General features: G+C 37.5%; 1 protein-coding gene across 2 annotated transcripts in view; it reads right to left on the reverse strand.

Moving 5' to 3' along the window:
• LOC114726084 (twinkle homolog protein, chloroplastic/mitochondrial) overlaps positions 1–15,623 on the reverse strand; it is a 41,448-nt gene extending 25,825 nt beyond the window's left edge. For both annotated transcript variants that reach the window (XR_003738478.1, XM_028912649.1), the window contains exons 1-11: positions 15,232–15,623; positions 15,002–15,132; positions 14,100–14,155; positions 13,940–13,997; positions 13,758–13,856; positions 12,427–12,510; positions 11,770–11,850; positions 9,591–9,656; positions 9,392–9,508; positions 8,687–8,734; positions 8,512–8,597 (exon numbers count right to left, since the gene is read on the reverse strand). Coding sequence is in view for 1 of the 2 variants with exons in the window: in XM_028912649.1 (XP_028768482.1) it covers positions 8,512–8,597; positions 8,687–8,734; positions 9,392–9,508; positions 9,591–9,656; positions 11,770–11,850; positions 12,427–12,510; positions 13,758–13,856; positions 13,940–13,997; positions 14,100–14,155; positions 15,002–15,132; positions 15,232–15,481 (1,076 nt within the window). In the remaining variant the exon portion in view is untranslated. The remainder of the gene's footprint in view (positions 1–8,511; positions 8,598–8,686; positions 8,735–9,391; positions 9,509–9,590; positions 9,657–11,769; positions 11,851–12,426; positions 12,511–13,757; positions 13,857–13,939; positions 13,998–14,099; positions 14,156–15,001; positions 15,133–15,231) is intronic.
• Positions 15,624–16,724: the final 1,101 nt, after the last annotated feature.

Below are 16,724 nucleotides of genomic sequence, written 5' to 3' on the forward strand. Positions count from 1 at the left end.
GTCAGCAATTTCTCAAGTTCTATTCTTAGCTAGAGCCCTCAACTCTTCCTCAATAGTAGAATTCCAGTTAGGGTGCAATACAGCTTCTTCAAAGGTTTTGGGAATCTCCTCATTATCAATAGTAGTGACAAAAGCTTTAAATTGGGAATTAAGCTTTTCATACAAAACGTACCTGCCAATTGGGTTTCACATACAACTTCTTTTCCCCTTTTCTTAAAGAGATAGGCCATTGCAGATCCTCAAGAATAGTCTCAGGTTGAGTATCATGACTCTGCCTTGGAATAGTAATGGGATCTTCTCTAGTTGCTGTTTGTTCAGTCTATTCCTCCCTATTGTCAACTCCATATGGTTTGTCAATGGGTTCAACAAGTGTAATAGGTACAAAGGTGTAAGAGTTTAACCTGGAAAACTTACTTTATTCATCGGAATCTTGTGTACATTTATAGGAACTGATCCTAGGCTTTGGGCGATCGAATACAAGAAATCAAATCGGATAATAGGAGATAACATCATGATAATTCCTACGGATATTTACCGGGATCTTAGGAACTGGAGATTAACAAGATAATGAAGAATCTAAAATTAAAACATAAAGCTAAATGGGCTTTTCGGCCCATCACAACACTCCCCCTCAAGTTGGCGAATAGATGTCGATCATTCCCAACTTGCTTCTGAATTCCTCAAACAGGGGTCTAGGCAAGGCTTTTGTAAAGAGATCTCCCACTTGGCAATGTGAAGGCACATGAGAAATCTCAATGATTCTGGAATCTTCTTTTTCCTTAATAAAGTGCTTGTCAATATCTACGTGCTTCGTCCTCTCATGATGAATGGGATTTCTTACCATTCCAATGGCTGATAGACTATCACTTTTCAATCGCATAGGGCTAGTCGGTGCAAGTCTTAGTTCCTTTAGGATGCGTATTATCCAGAGGCCCTCACACACACCATGGGCTATTGCTCTTAATTCTGCTTCTGCACTGCTCCTGGACACTACTGTTTGCTTCTTGCTTCTCCATGTCACAAGGTTTCCCCAAACCATAGTGCAGTACCCTGAGGTTGACCTTCTATCAGGTAGGAAGCCTCCATGGTCTGCATCTGTATACACAATGATTTCTCTTGATTCCCCCTTGGCAAAGAATAGGCCTCGACCTGGTGTCATCTTAAGATAGTGTAATATCCTATACACTGCATTCATATGTTCTTCTGAAGGTTCACTTGTAAAGCGACTTACCACCCCAACTGCATAAGTGATATCTGGACGAGTATGAGAGAGATATAGTAGTTTACCTACTAAACGCTTATACCTTTTTGCATCTACAGGTACTGGTATTTTCTTTTGTTTAGGTTTTCTTCCTGTTTCCTTGTCATCAATGATTTTTTCTTCTTCTTCCTCTTCCTTATTGTTCAACCTTTTTGTTTGTTCCATTGGAGTGTCTGCTGGTTTTGCACCTAACATACCAGTTTCTTTCAACAGATCCAATGTATACTTTCTTTGGGAGACTACTATGCCTTTCTGTGATCGAGCTATCTCCATACCTAGGAAGTATCTTAATCCTCCTAGATCTTTTACTTCAAATTCCTGTTCCAGAGACTTCTTCAGCTTTGTTATTTCTATTGTCTCATCACCTGTTAGGATGATATCATCAACATACACAATTAAGATGGCCATCTTGCCCCTTGAATGTTTGACAAATAGTGTATGATCTGCCTGACACTGAGAGAATCCAACGCCTTTTACTGCTTTAGTAAATCTCTCAAACCAAGCTCTAGGTGATTGTTTTAAGCCATAAAGTGACTTGTGAAGCCTGCATGCCATTCCTGGCTTTCCCTTCTCTACTAGTCCTTGAGGGATCTCCATATAAACTTCCTCCTCTAGATCTCCATTCAGAAAGGCATTCTTTACATCAAGTTGGTGGAGAGGCCAGTCCAGGTTAGCAGCTAAAGACTAAAGTATTCGAATAGTGTTCAGTTTCGCAACGGGAGCAAATGTTTCTTGGTAGTCTATGCCGTAGGTCTGAGAGTACCCTTTTGCCACTAGCCGGGCCTTGTATTTGTTAATTGAGCCATCCGGATTGTATTTCTTTGTAAAGACCCATTTACATCCCACAGTTTTCTTGCCACTTGGGAGCTTAGTAATCTGCCATGTTTGGTTCTTACGTAACGCATTCAGCTCTTCCTCAATAGCCCTCTTCCAACGGGGATCACAGATAGCATTGTCAAAGCTGGTTGGTAGCTGTTCATCATCCAATCTAGTAGTAAAGCTTTGTAAAGTAGGGGACAGTTTATTATAAGACACAAAATGACTGATAGGGTGCTTAGTGCACTTTCTTACCCCTTTTCTCAACGCAATGGGCCATCAAAGATCATCAGGATTTGAAGCCGGGGTTGAATGTTGGCATTGCTCAGTACTAGAGGTGTCGATATGCACAAGTTCTTCATTTTGCTGCACTCTTTCCTCCTCATTGGTCTGTTCAGTTTCCATTTCCTCCTCATTGGTCTGTTCAGTTTCCATTTCCATTTCGGTGTTGGATTCAGGTATGGGCGAAAGGATAGGATTGTCTGAAATGACAATAGGTTGGTTGCTGGACTCGGGTTCAGGTGCTGGTTCAAAAAATAATTCAGAAAACTCCCATTCCTGTTCTCTCTCCCCCTGAATGGGTGTTTTAGGGTAGTATGGTTTATGCTCAGCAAAAGTAACGTCCATGGTAACATAGAATTTTTTTAGGGTTGGAGAGTAGCACTTGTACCCCTTTTTCGAGTTAGAATACCCGAGGAAGATACATTTATGGGCTCTAGGCTCTAATTTTCCGCCTTCAGTATGATGAACATAGGCAACACAGCCAAAAATTTTCTGAGGGATGGAATGGAATAGATGAGGTGTGGGGTAGGTTTCAGAGAGAGTTTGGATTGGGGTTTGGAAATCCAAGGTACGGGAAGGTAGTCGGTTAATCAGGTGGGCAGCAGTAAGAATGGCTTCTCCCCAATAGAATTTAGGCACATTTGTGGTAAGCATAATGGCCCTAGTGACCTCTAGGAGGTGTCTATTTTTTCTTTCAGCTGTCCCATTTTGCTGTGGGGAGTGTACACAACTGGTTTGGTGAATAATTCCATGTTCCTTAAGGTATGTTTGAAGGGTAGAATTGGTGTATTCTGTGCCATTATCACTCCGTAGGATTTTCAAGGGGGCATGAAATTGGTTTTGTATCATTTTATGAAAATTTTGAAAGGTTTGTGTAAGATCAGATTTTTCTTTGAGTAGAAACACCCAAGTGACTCGTGTGTGATCGTCTATAAATGTGACGAACCATTTTGTTTGGGTCAAATTTGGAACTCGCGAAGGTCCCCATAGGTCACTGTGTATGAGAGAGAAAGGCTCAGAATATTCATGTAAATGCGGAGAATAACTACTTCGTGTATGTTTTGATAGTTGACAGATTTCACAGGAAATAGAACTAGAACTTTTATTTATTAAATCAGGAAACAATCTGGATATGTATTGAAAATTGGGATGGCCTAACCTATAGTGCTATAACAATAGTTCTTTGCTGGAAATTTTAACTGGAAGGTTATTTGCGGTGGTTTGGAGAGCTCTTTCCTTTTCTGGTGCCTCTTTTTGAACACAGTACAACCCCTCTAGCATCTCAGCTTTGCCAATCATCTTCCCCGACTCCAAGTCCTGAAATACACAGATCATAGCAGAGAAATTAATATGGCAGCGTTGTGTGAGAGTAGTTTTGCTAACAGAGATGAGGCTACACATTAAATCAGGGGCATATAATACTTTCTCAAGGACAAGGCAATTAAAGAGACAAGTTTCCCCAATCCCATGAACTTTAATAAATTTTCCATCAGCCACCTTAATGAACATAGGCACTTGGCACGGTTGTAGGTTATGGATTAAATGAATATTACCAGTCATATGATCGGTAGCTCCCGAATCAACAATCCACATATCCTTGTTATGAACAGAATTTTTAAGTGCTAAAACAGCATTACCTGTGTAGGCTATATTACCCGTAGAAACCAAAGCATCTCGGGTATCATGTTTATCCAGTAATTTTCTAAGAAATTCAACCTCTTCTCTGCTCAATTTCTCATCGAATTCTGTTTAGGATTCTCTGTTGGTCATGTAGGCTTTGTTCTCTTGTTTTCCTCTCCCTTTTGTATTTGGTGGTTTACCATGGAGTTTCCAGCAAATATCTTTCGTGTGGCCTGCCTTTTGACAATGATCACACCATCTGCCATTCTTCTTATTCTTGTTGTCTCCATGAGGCCCGCCTTTAGAGAAGAATGCTCCTGATTCCCCATCACTCGGGCTTGGCAGTTTTGGAGAGGAGAGTTTTTGCCTAGTCTCCTCTTGTTTTATTATAAAGAATACTTCCCGAATACTTGGGAGTGGTTCTTGGCTCATAATCCGGCCACGAGCAGCATCAAAGGAGGAATTTAGGCCAAGTAGGAATTTAGAAATTCTTTTTTCTTCCTTTATCTTAGCGTACAGATTAGCATCGGTAGGGCATGACCATTCATAGCCCTCATACGAATCCAGCTGCTGCCATAGGACCAGGAGATTAGTCCAGTATTCCGTAACAGTGAAATTACCGAGCTTGAGATTGTCGAGATTCGTTTCTATCTCAAGAATGGCTGCACGGTTGTTCATGGATGCGAACATGTCTCGAGCCGCATCCCAAACTTCTTTGGCAGACTGAAATAGCGAGAAGCTTGCGCTTATTTCCGTGGTCATGGAGTTCACAAGCCAGCATTGGACCATTGAGTTCTCCGCTTCCCATTCGGCGTATCTCTTCTCATCGGACGTTGGTGGCCTGGTTCTTTTGCCGATCAGGTAGTCCAGTTTTCCCTCTCCGATGACATACAAACGAACACCGTTCGCCCACTGTAGATAGTTTTGGCCATTAAGGCAATGAATGGTTATCGCCGAGGACTGGGTTTCGGGTGGCCCTGGGTGACTCGTCACTGGATTCACCGTCATCGAGGAATTTAGCGCCGATGAGGAAGAGCCGGCTTGGCTTGGCGGATCAAACCCGTAGCCGAACCTGATCATAGTGGGTACCGTCGCTCTAATACCATGTAAGAGTTTAACCTGGAAAACTTACTTTATTCATCGGAATCTTGTGTACATTTATAGGAACTGATCCTAGGCTTTGGGCGATCGAATACAAGAAATCAAATCGGATAATAGGAGATAACATCATGATAATTCCTACGGATATTTACCGGGATCTTAGGAACTGGAGATTAACAAGATAATGAAGAATCTAAAATTAAAACATAAAGCTAAATGGGCTTTTCGGCCCATCACAACAAAAGGTATCTCTATTTTCAGCTTCTGTTTGTGGTTCAGCTGAGTTTGGACAAGTCTCAGGTGCTGCATGCAATTCAAGAGAGTTAGTTTCAGCTAGTTCAAGATCAAAGGATAGGACAATATCTAGGGATGTTCGGTTTTCATTGATAGAATTCTCATGCTAACCAGAGTGATCACTATGGAAAATAAGCCATTCACTAACACTTTCCCCTTGAATGGATGATTTGGAATAAAAAGGAAGTGTTTCAACAAATTTGACATTCATAGTGATATAGACTCTTTTAATGAGAGGAGAGTAACACTTGTACCCTTTTTGTGTGGGGGAATACCCTAGAAAAACACATTTGACAGACCTAGAATCCAATTTTCCACCTTCCTCATTGAACAATAAAGTTGTGCACCCAACGACTTGACTTGGAAGGGAGTTGATTAGATAAGAACTAGGAAAACATTCTAAAAATTTTTTACGAGGAGTTTGAAACTTCAAAACTTTGGAGGGCGATCGATCTATAAGATAAGTAGCTATGAGGACAACATCACCCTAAAAATTATTAGGCACATTTTGACCCAGTAAAAGAGCACAAGCCACTTCCAAAAGGTGGTGATTTTTATGTTCAACCACTCTATTTTGTTAAGATGTATGTGCACAAGATGTTTGATGACGAACCCCTTTTTCAGCAAGAAAGGTTTGAAAAGGAGAGTTCAAGTACTCCTTCCCATTGTCACTTCGAAAAACCTTAATGGAAGCATTAAATTGAGTTTGAACAAAGACATAAAAGACCTTAAAGAGTGAACACACTTCAGATTTATTTTTCATTAAGAACAGCTAGGTGAGACGTGTGTGATTGTCCATGAATGTAACAAACCACCTAGCCTTAGAATTAGTTTCAATCCCCGAAGGTCCCCAAACATCATTGTGAATGAGGGGAAAAGGTTAGGATGGCATGTAGGGAATTGGAGTGTAGGAATGATGTACTTGTTTGGCTACATGGCAAGTATCACAATAAAATTGAGAAGTTCTTTTATTTATTGAAGTTGGGAACAAAATTTTCATATAATCAAAGCTAAGGTGACCTAATCTAGAATGCCATAACAAAATTTCTTCATGAGTCATAGGTGAAACAGGTTCAGAAAGAATTGCAGAAGCCGTTGCATAGCCTTTACTTGCGTGCATGCCTTCGAAATAGTAGAGCCCATTGCTTTCTCTAGCTTTGCCAATCACCTTTCCCTAGGCTATGTCCGGAAAATCACAACGAAACTGATCAAATATAACCAGGCAATTTATTCTATGGGCTAGAAGTTTTACTGATAGCAGATTACACTTTATGTCAGGCACATACAGTGCATTTTCCAGAACAATTTTTTCAAATAAGACCATAGTGCTGGAACCCTGAACCCATGTGTGTTCAAAATATGTGGTGAATTCAAAAAACAATTCCCTACATCCAGTGATGTGGTCTGTTGCCCAAGAACCAACCGCCCAAATATTTCTACATCCAATAATAGCACTCAATGCTGTAAATAATGATGTACCTGCGTGAGCTAAGGTTATTGAGGGAGTGGATTGATCACTTCGTTTATCATGAGAATACTTATCTAAAACACGACGCAATAACACAAGTTCTTCAAGATCAAGACTATCTTCTTGAGAGACAAAACTACCAATCAAATACCCTTTGCTTTCTCCTCACGGACACTACTTCAAATAAGCTGGCTTTTCATGAATTTTCCAACAAGTGTCACGAGTGTTGCCATTCTTGCTGTAATGATCACACTTTAGAGACTTCTTCCCCCTATGATCTCCCCCTTGATTGTTACAAGTCACCATCACAGAGCTCATGATTATTGGTGGAGAAGTGATTGGGGACAAATGCTGGACAAGGGCTTTCCAGCTCTCCTCATTCTTGATTAAATTAAAAATATCTTTCACAGAAGGAAAAGGCTTGATGCCCATGATACGCCCCCTGATATCTTCAAAAGTATCATTAAGCCTAAGTAAAAATCCATAACATCTATCTCTATCAATTACTTGCTTGTAGTAGAGTTCATCGACATGACATGTCCATTTGTGGACCTTATAGAGATCAATCTGCTGCCAAAGCCTCACAAGGATGTTGTAGTGTAATGTAACAGACTTCCCCCTTGTGAGAGATTACAGAGTAATCGCTTGACCTGAAGAATTGCTGCGGTATTATCTTTCACAGAGTAAGTGTGTCGAGCAATACCTAAATATCGCATGCAAAACTTACAAGCAGATAGTTTTCGCTAATTTATGGGTTTATGGAGTGAACCAGCCAGGTCATCACGGTATTATTCTCCACACACCACGTCTCGTATTGTGCATCACCTAGTTTTGATGGTTTAGGATCCCATGTGAGGTATTTCTCCTTCGTCCTCTTGCAAACAAACATAAGAATGTTTCGAGACCACTGAAGATCATTATTCCCATTCAAATGATGGGTTATAATAAGTCCAGAGAGCGAGTCATTCACCATACCGATTGCCCTACTCCCTTTGCTGTCAGACATCTTCAAGGAGTCTCCTGAGATTCGACGGTGACTCATCTTTTTCACCGTCGGCATGTTAAGCTCTTGGCTTAGGAGTCAGCGCATCTTTGAAAGACAGGGGGGGTGCTCGGATACCATGTAAGTATGGTGCGCTGAATGTGTGTTTATTCATGATGAGAAACAGTGTACATAGAGGGGAGGAGAGATCGCACAAAATTAGGACAAATCGTCCTCAATAATAATTAGATAAATAAAATAGCAAATAATAATCCTAGGATCCCTAAAATTACAGAGGATAAAAACTAATTAGGATAGTGATTCTAGCTTGAAAGTTGTGACAATAAACTAGGGTTAATTCTTATTTGGGCCTAGTGATGACAGCCCACTTCAACACAAAATAGTTGCGAAACCTTCAAAACAAGGAAGTCACACATGCAGCAAAAAGTAATTATCTATTAAAGGGCTAAAGATAAAGTGGCAACAAAAAAATTATGACAACAAAACCCAAAAAAAAATGCGAAAAAACTGTACAATAAAAATGGCAAACAAAACAAAAAATTATCAATATGCTTAATTGAAAGCAAAATGTTAAGGTCCACATATAGGAAGTGTAACAGCTTGGATTTCACTTATGGATCAGTACAATTGATATATGCAGAAAATTCAGGAGAAACTCAAGTGAACCTTTCTTTCCCAATACGACGAGCAAGTTCTTCAGCTAAGGCTTGACCAGGTAGATCTCCATCAGTTGCAAGTATAATGCGTGATGCCTATAAATATAAAGATTTAAAAGCAAACTAAGGAAACCCTTAATTCCTGCACATTCATGATTAAAACACAATGACTGATATTTGCGTACCCCCTTAATATAATCTTTGCAGTTCCAAAGATATTGATACTTAATGTCCTAGCTTCATAAAAATGATAAGCATCAAATTATAATAGGCAAAAGACAGGACCACATAATAAATGATTGGCAATAGACAAGGGAATAAACATTAATATAATCTTTAGGTCTACAACTATATTGCAATCAAACAAGGACAAAGCAGAAAAATGCAACTTGATATGAAATATTTATTTTGTTTTTTAGATATATCAATGAAATTAATCATAGCTTTATGACCCTTGACAGTTTAGGTTTTTGGGTGAGTGGTCCTTGAAATGGTATAAAAATCCAAAACCTCAGTCAATATGTAGTTAGGAGTTCAATCCTTCACTTAACAGCATTCTTGGGGGAATGATCCTGGCAAAACTAGCTACAGATATGTTGCTCCTTTATGGGCATATATTCGACCTCCATTTGTACAGATTTCATATGGCAAATAAGAATATTTGATTAGTTAGGAGGGATCAAAAGCTAATTGATTAACTTGAATTCCTACTTGAGGGAGTTTATCGAGCTGTAATATTTCCTCAATCAAAGACAGTAGTGCAATTAATCTTGGGTCAAATAGTTTCTAGAGGTTAAAACGCATATATACATCAAATATGCAGGGAGGTAGAAAATACCTTACAAGTTGATGTACGATACACACACATACTTAGTAACTAAATAACACACCTTCTCCTCAGGTGGCAACTCCTTTGAGGAGACTGTTGCAGGCGCACCATCAGGAACACTCACACAATTGCGAAAGCCAGCTTCTTCCATTGCAAGTTTGTCCATTTCACCTTCAACCTATATTACTGAAGTTATATACTAAACATACAACAAAACTTTGACTTCTGAATAGTTTCTCCATACAAATGAAGATACATACAATGATAATATCACTTTGCCCTTCAATATCATCCAATCCATAAAATATCTTTTCAGTGTCAGCTTCCTGAAGCAACAGAACATTAAGCAACATCTATAATCTATAACGTCATAAGATACAATAAGCCATAAAGTTAGAGCATTTGACAACAGATGGAAAAAGAAGATGCTACGAGCATAAAGATATTCCATAATTTACAATTAAAAAAATGAAACAGAATACAAATTGATGACACCGATTTCAGAGGTACAAGGTGACACATTCAAATAAAGAGAATCCAAATAAATTAATCACACATCTCTTTATAGTCCAATTCCAAAAAAATCATCATGCCAATATATGTTGTCTTTTATACTTGACCTGGTGCCTAACATTTCAGAGTCTAGTGCGCCAATGTGCAAGAAATGGAGGAATATCTACCCCCTTTATCTCAGTCTTGAGAACAGTAACATGTTTACATCTTTTTTAAATTGTCGAGAAATCTAGGATGAGTTAAAATGTAACAGGAAGTGTCATAAGATTAGGAATTTATGTTTCCTAGACACTTGGAGTTTATGTTCTAGGAATCTTTAATTACGTCATTGGACTATTCTCTAGTTTAATTTCATAGATAAGTGTTATATTTATCTCTAGGACTTCATCTTGCAAGTAAACTCGTTTTCAGAATATTATAAATAGGGAAAGTACAGGGGCTGAAGTGCATGCTCCCCTCAGCCTCTAAGTTATGCCAATCATAATTTTGCTTAACCCTAAATATCAACACAAAATTTCAAGAGATAGATCAGACTTAAATCTTCCTTTTATGATCGTTTGGACAAAAGGAAATTACAAACAGCAATCTGAAATATAAGTTTAGCTTTGTCTGCTTGAAAATTAGAACTGCAGTAGTTAAAATGGTTTAGCACTTAAAAATATGCCTATATAGAGGACTGGCATGTACCATTTTAGTGATTAAACAGGCAACTCAGTTTTATATGCAAGCAGCTGATCTTCCATGGCTTCTGATACAGGTAAATAATTATAATCCATTACAGTTCCTATTGTTGGCTGAGCAGCTAACATCACAAAGGACTCTCTTAGAGATCAATGGAGCAGTGCCAATTATAACACACCTAAAGGTCTTCTTTCAAGATGAATTTTGAGAAAGAAATGGCTGGGTATTTGTATGGATGACCTTTGCAGCAATTACAACAAGAAGAAGATGACTTATCCCACTAGGCAAGGTCAACTACATGGACCACACTACGTCAATGTGCTATATCAAAGACCCACTCTTTAGATATACCGCTCACCTTTGCAGCAATTACTTTATGGTTTTCTTGCTGCTTGTTTGACTGTGGTAGTGTCTCCTCCGAAGAAAATTCAGCTAGTTAAGGGTCAAGGTAGTGTTTTGCGAACTGGACCAAACTAGTTGGTTCAGCAACATGTCCAATGTAAAGAACGTTAAGAACCAGTCAAAAGCCGTAAGAACCAATGGGTGAACTGGATGAGCCGGTCAAAAAAAATTTTTGTTTAAAAATTTAATTCATGTTTTTAAGCTACGATTTATGCATATTTATACCTAATAAGCATTAAAAAAATTAAAGAATATTGAGCAAATAGGCAAGAAATATGTGTGTGTATACATAGATATTCTAAAATTATAATTATAAATTATAAAACAAGTAAATATATTTTCCATGAAGACTATGAAGTATTAATGGATATTCTTATTTCACTATATATTACTCTTCTGTGATTTAACAATCTTTTTTTTTTTTTTAATGATTATTGATGGGCCTGAGCCTAGGCTGATTTACGTTAGGAAAAGGCCCAAAGATATAGAAAAGGGTAATTGAGGTATTTTATGTATGGCAGTTAGAGAGAGAGAGAGTGTGGGATGGGCGTAAAAGGGGTGTGGTGGTCATGGGAAGAAGCAAGAAAGCTTTTGGAAGTTGAGGGAGAGTCTGTGTCTCTCGAATAGATAGAGCTGCGACTGTTTGTTCTCTACTAGCAGGCCTACACTCTGGAGTAATTTGAGGCTGAATAACATCAGACCGGTGGCTGTTCTATCCGACACACATTCCAGATGAATCAACACCTTCCAGCAACTGATTCTTTCAAATCAAAAAGACAAATTCCTAGCAGACAAATTTTACCACCCACTGTTAACATGTTCAGCATCAGCAGTTGCTTATACCTGCCAAAATTTTTTGTTGATGTCCCGATACTTGCAGCTAACAAGATCTCCTTGACGAAGATATGGAAATGCAATAACAATCTGCTAAAGTATATTGGGGAAACAAATAATGATGCAGATTAGTAGCTTGTAAAAGAATGGGGACGGACAATATCTACTTTAAAAATGAGAAGATACTATTTCCATTGTCATTGACATTTCAAAATTTTGCCTAGTTATAGAAACTATCAGACTTGAATCCTTGCTTAGCTGGTTGACAGGAATAACACTTTTAACTTTCTGCACAGACTTAAAAGTTAGCATTTCATTCCATTTCCCCTTATTTATTCCTTCCTTTTTTTTCTTCAAATTGTTGAAAATGAGTTGGTTGCATGCATGATCTTTCAGAACTATCAAGGAATAAAATCTTGGAATCTGAACTGGTGCTATGCTCCTGTGGAACCCAAAAAACATAGCTGAAAATGACAGCACCAAAACGACTATTGCAAGAATTCCATGAAGAATTTTCTGAGGAAAAAAGACTTCCAATCTTATGACTCTGTCAACCTATATTGATGGAAGAAATTTCCACAACTATCAGGATTACTTCATCAATTAAGTAATAATCCCCCAGAAGGTATATGTTCTACCCAGATATAAAATATCCCGAAAGTTCACCTGATCGCTAAACATTCTCTGCCTAACACCATTTCTTAGTAGAGTCTCCTTCGAAATCAAACGTTCTGCGAAATAAGCAATCAGCTGAAAGAAGGAAAACAAAGCCATGTTCACTATATCGCAAGGAAATGGACCAATGTAATATAATCAATTTGGTTCTATTCTACACATATAAACAAAACATTTATTAACAGAAGCAAATCTGACAGATACATTACGTAATAGATGAACACTAACCAAACATGACATTAATGCACCATGCAATATATTCATTATATAGTTTATTAATTAACATATTAGAACTGTCATTTTGCATCTAAGTAATATAGAAGTAGAAATTCTGGCAATAATAAATACCTAGAAGTAGAAATGGAGAATTATGAATCCCAAACATCTAAGGGATCATTTAAGTACACAACAATAAAATGAAAGGAAAAGAGTGATTTGGTGGATGAGAAATGTCCTTCACATCCCCCCCAAAAAAATAAAAGTGGAAGCCATTGTAAAAATAAATATTTAATATATAAAATCATAATAATAGCCTTTGCATATCTTGTTTTCTGTTCAAAGCAGACAAAATCCATCTCCCTTGAAGGGGCCCTCTAAATGAATGGTGCATCCAAAAGCTTTGACCAAGATTATTAGGGGAAAAAACATGTAGCTTGACAGCTGTAGTTCAACTTATTGATTGGCATAAATTATTGTTTAAATCTGTTAAAGAACAATGCTTGAATTTTTAGAACTATCTTTATCTTTGGATAGATGGTACAAAAGAATGGTGCTCATATCCTCATTTAAGCAATCTGCTCATGGTTTATTTAAGGGGAATCTTATCTTGGATTTGCAAACAGCTTTGCTGCATTTTTTCCAATGAAATTTTTTTTTATGCTACTCTTTATATAGTTCATTGTGGAGGATGTCTTATTCTCCTTTCTTGTGACTCTCATAATAAATTTCCTAACAAAATAATCCCTATTTTATACACAAATCAAAATCAAAAGAAATGCAATATCATAAACAACACGGGAAAACATGGCAAAGCCATGATATGTAAGGTCAAATCCACAGACATATACTTGTGAAAGCTACAAAGCATTAGTCAACAATGCATTGAGGCATGATGTTAGGTAGTTGGCTATAAATCAAAATATTAAAGGATAGGGTATAAAAAAGTAATCATGCATTCGGCTGTATAAAACTAAATTAAGCAGTGGTCAATAGATAACTGAGTAACTGATAGTATTGAACCGGAGATTGCACAATCAAGATCAATAGCACCTCTAAAATTAAATGTAGTGGGAACAAAAATAGAAAACATGAAATATAATAACCTCATCACAAAGGGGTTCTAGCATCAATTCTGACTCAGAAAGTTCTCTCTTTTTCTTAGTTTTCGGTACATGCTTCAATGACTGGCCACCAGCAACTGCCTACAGTAGAAACAGAAGCTGATATGCATCCAAATCTATACTCTGGGGTAAATGGGATACTTCAAAACTGAAAAATGTTTAACCTTTGTGCTGCCCTTCCAACCACATTTTGCACGGAAGCACATCCATAAAGCAGCCCCTCTGAAAGACTCAGATAATTACAATATTAAATGCAGTAGAAAAATAATCCATTTGATACCCAAAAAGGAAACAATTTGACGAAGAAAATGAATAGCAACAAACCCATCTTGCGTGATGAAAAGAGATAAGCTCCTTTCTTCTGAATCACCACCATTGCACTAACAGGAAAAAATAAAAGAGTATCAAAATGGTATGTGTGTATGAAAGTTGGGTGGGGCAATCCTCTTTAGCAGCCCAAATCTTCGACTCTTTAAGAAACAAGATTAAGACCAAAAATGCCAATAGAAGTCAGTTAACTTGAATTAAATAAACAATAAACCCTCTTTCTGTGAAGAAGCCAACCGTGAAAAGGCTGGTTATGGAACGTTTTCAAACATCAGACGTTTTCTTTTGTTTAATGGAAGTTTTGACAGATCGAGGAATGATTTTTGGCAGAACAACAAAGTATCTTTGTTTCTGACTCATTAAGTTCCTTTTCCGTATAATTACATTTACTCAATTCTGACTCATCAATTTACTTTTCCGTATAATTACATTAACTTAGCTTCTAAAATTTTTTAATCTTTTAAATGCTTAAATGAAAGGAGAAAAACTTTGCTGCTCATCACTCTTCTAGGACCAACTTCAGACAAATTCATAACCCAAAACCAAAATCTCAACCTATTGAGCACGCCATCAGAAGAAAAAACTCTCTTAAATTGAGACCAAATCCCAAAACCTAGAAGCCACTGGCAGCTAGGTCTGAGGACTCCGCAGGCTGTGACTTGGAGAGATGTTTTTGAGTTAACACACTTTCCAACGTGCCAACAAGAAACTTCAAAAAGATAATAATAATAAATAACAAATAAAAAGAAAAGCCAGTGGCTGTGAAAAATCAAGATAAATTTCTTGAAGGATAAGAAAACAAATAATCATAATATAATAACACAACATCAATAATCACCACATGAACAGCTTCACCAGATTACACAAGACTGCAAAAAGAGAAAGAAAACCAATAATACATTTGGACAAAGCAAGCGGTAGTATTGCCCCGGTCCGCATAAATCAGCATCAATACCAAGCTCCTGCAATTTAACTTTTAAAATCTTGAAATGCGTCCCCGACATCTCCTCCTCTGGGTTCCCCTCGAAAACTTCAGAATGCAAATGTCAATATGTAAATGTAGTAACCAAAAGACTGCCATAAAGCCTCCAAGCTTATCAATGAAATGTAAATGTCAAGATGACCCTACCTCGCCCAGGGGCGGCAGATTCAGAAATATAAGAATAACCATTAGTCCTGAGTGATAACGGACGAATACTCGAACTAGGTTTTAAACAAAATAGGAGCCTCTGGGAGTGAAGAAGGTCTCCTTGAGACGACAAAGTCGTCGGCTTTGAAAAAGCTGTGAAATGCCGCAAGCTTCTGGCGCTCATGGGGCGAATGCTTGAGGACAGGAGATAAAATCTAAGAAGGAGCCTATTATGGTAAAGAAGACGCATTTCTAGCAGAAGGTATCAATGGTTTCGTGCGGTGAATCTGCCAGTTACTTCTACTACTACCACCAACATGTTTCACTGTGGAAGTGGTGAGGGTTTGAGGGTGCGACTGTCGCTTCCCGCTTCCGTAAACTAAAGCGAAGCGCGCCTTGTTCCGCTCGTCCTAGGCCTTCTCCCTCTAGTTCCTACAGCTTTGGTGTTTTTTTTTTTTTTTTACCAGTCTAGTTCCTACAGCTTGTATTTCCCATTTCAAGCCCATCTGCAGTTACGTTACTGATCTGAAAATCAATCTGCGATTATATTATGTGAAAATGATAAATAAAGAAACCAGAAAATACAAAATTCTGATTTCTAAATAAAAATTATAAAATATTGAAGAACAGATCAAGTTCCTGATTGTTGTAGCGTTTTGATCGCCAAAAGTAACTTAAAAATTTAATGAGTCAGTCTGTAAATTTAGAAACTATTTGTCACAGCTTTTGACCAATCTGACTTATGAGTCAAAAGCTACTTTTTCAAACACGATTGCAAAAACATCTAAAACTTACTATGACTTAGGGAGTGTTTGGATAGAAACCAAACTATGAGTCCAAAAGTGTTTTTATGGTTTTGCGAAGCAGATATGTGAAGGAGTTTATCTCGTTTTGTGGAAAAGCACTTTTAGGAAGGATTTTTGACAATAGCCAAACACCCCCTTATACAAAAGTAACTTTTAGGAATTAAAAATAAATGCTAGCTACATCTTTTAACGTATATATTGTAACACCTCACATAATTATATCAATATGCGTAACAAAATATTTAATTTAAAAATTCTATACATATTTCTAACACTTCAAACAAGTCATAATTTCAAACATTTCTAACATAACAAAATAAAATATTGAAGTCTTATAGTCATGGGAAATAAAAATACAACATAGCATGTGCTTGAGGAGCAGAAGCCTTTACAACTCACTCCATTGGTGCCTTCCCTTGATTCCTACTAGATCCTTCACCTGAAAATTGTTAATATAAGGGGTGAGATCAAACGTCTCAATAACTATTGAAATTCTAACATATACAAGCAAACTATATATGATAAACCAAAAATCTAGTTATATGTGTGTATATAAATATTAAAAATCACGGTTTGATACATTCAGCTCAATTTCATTTTTTGATTCAACAATATATCAATATCTTTTTTTTTCCCAACATATCCAAAAATAATACAATATGTTGCCTCCCTTATATCACCGTCTAC

The sequence above is a fragment of the Neltuma alba genome, unplaced genomic scaffold, assembly GCF_004799145.2.
Source record: "Neltuma alba isolate B1F8T4 unplaced genomic scaffold, ASM479914v2 tig00012338_pilon, whole genome shotgun sequence".
Lineage (NCBI taxonomy): Eukaryota > Viridiplantae > Streptophyta > Magnoliopsida > Fabales > Fabaceae > Neltuma > Neltuma alba.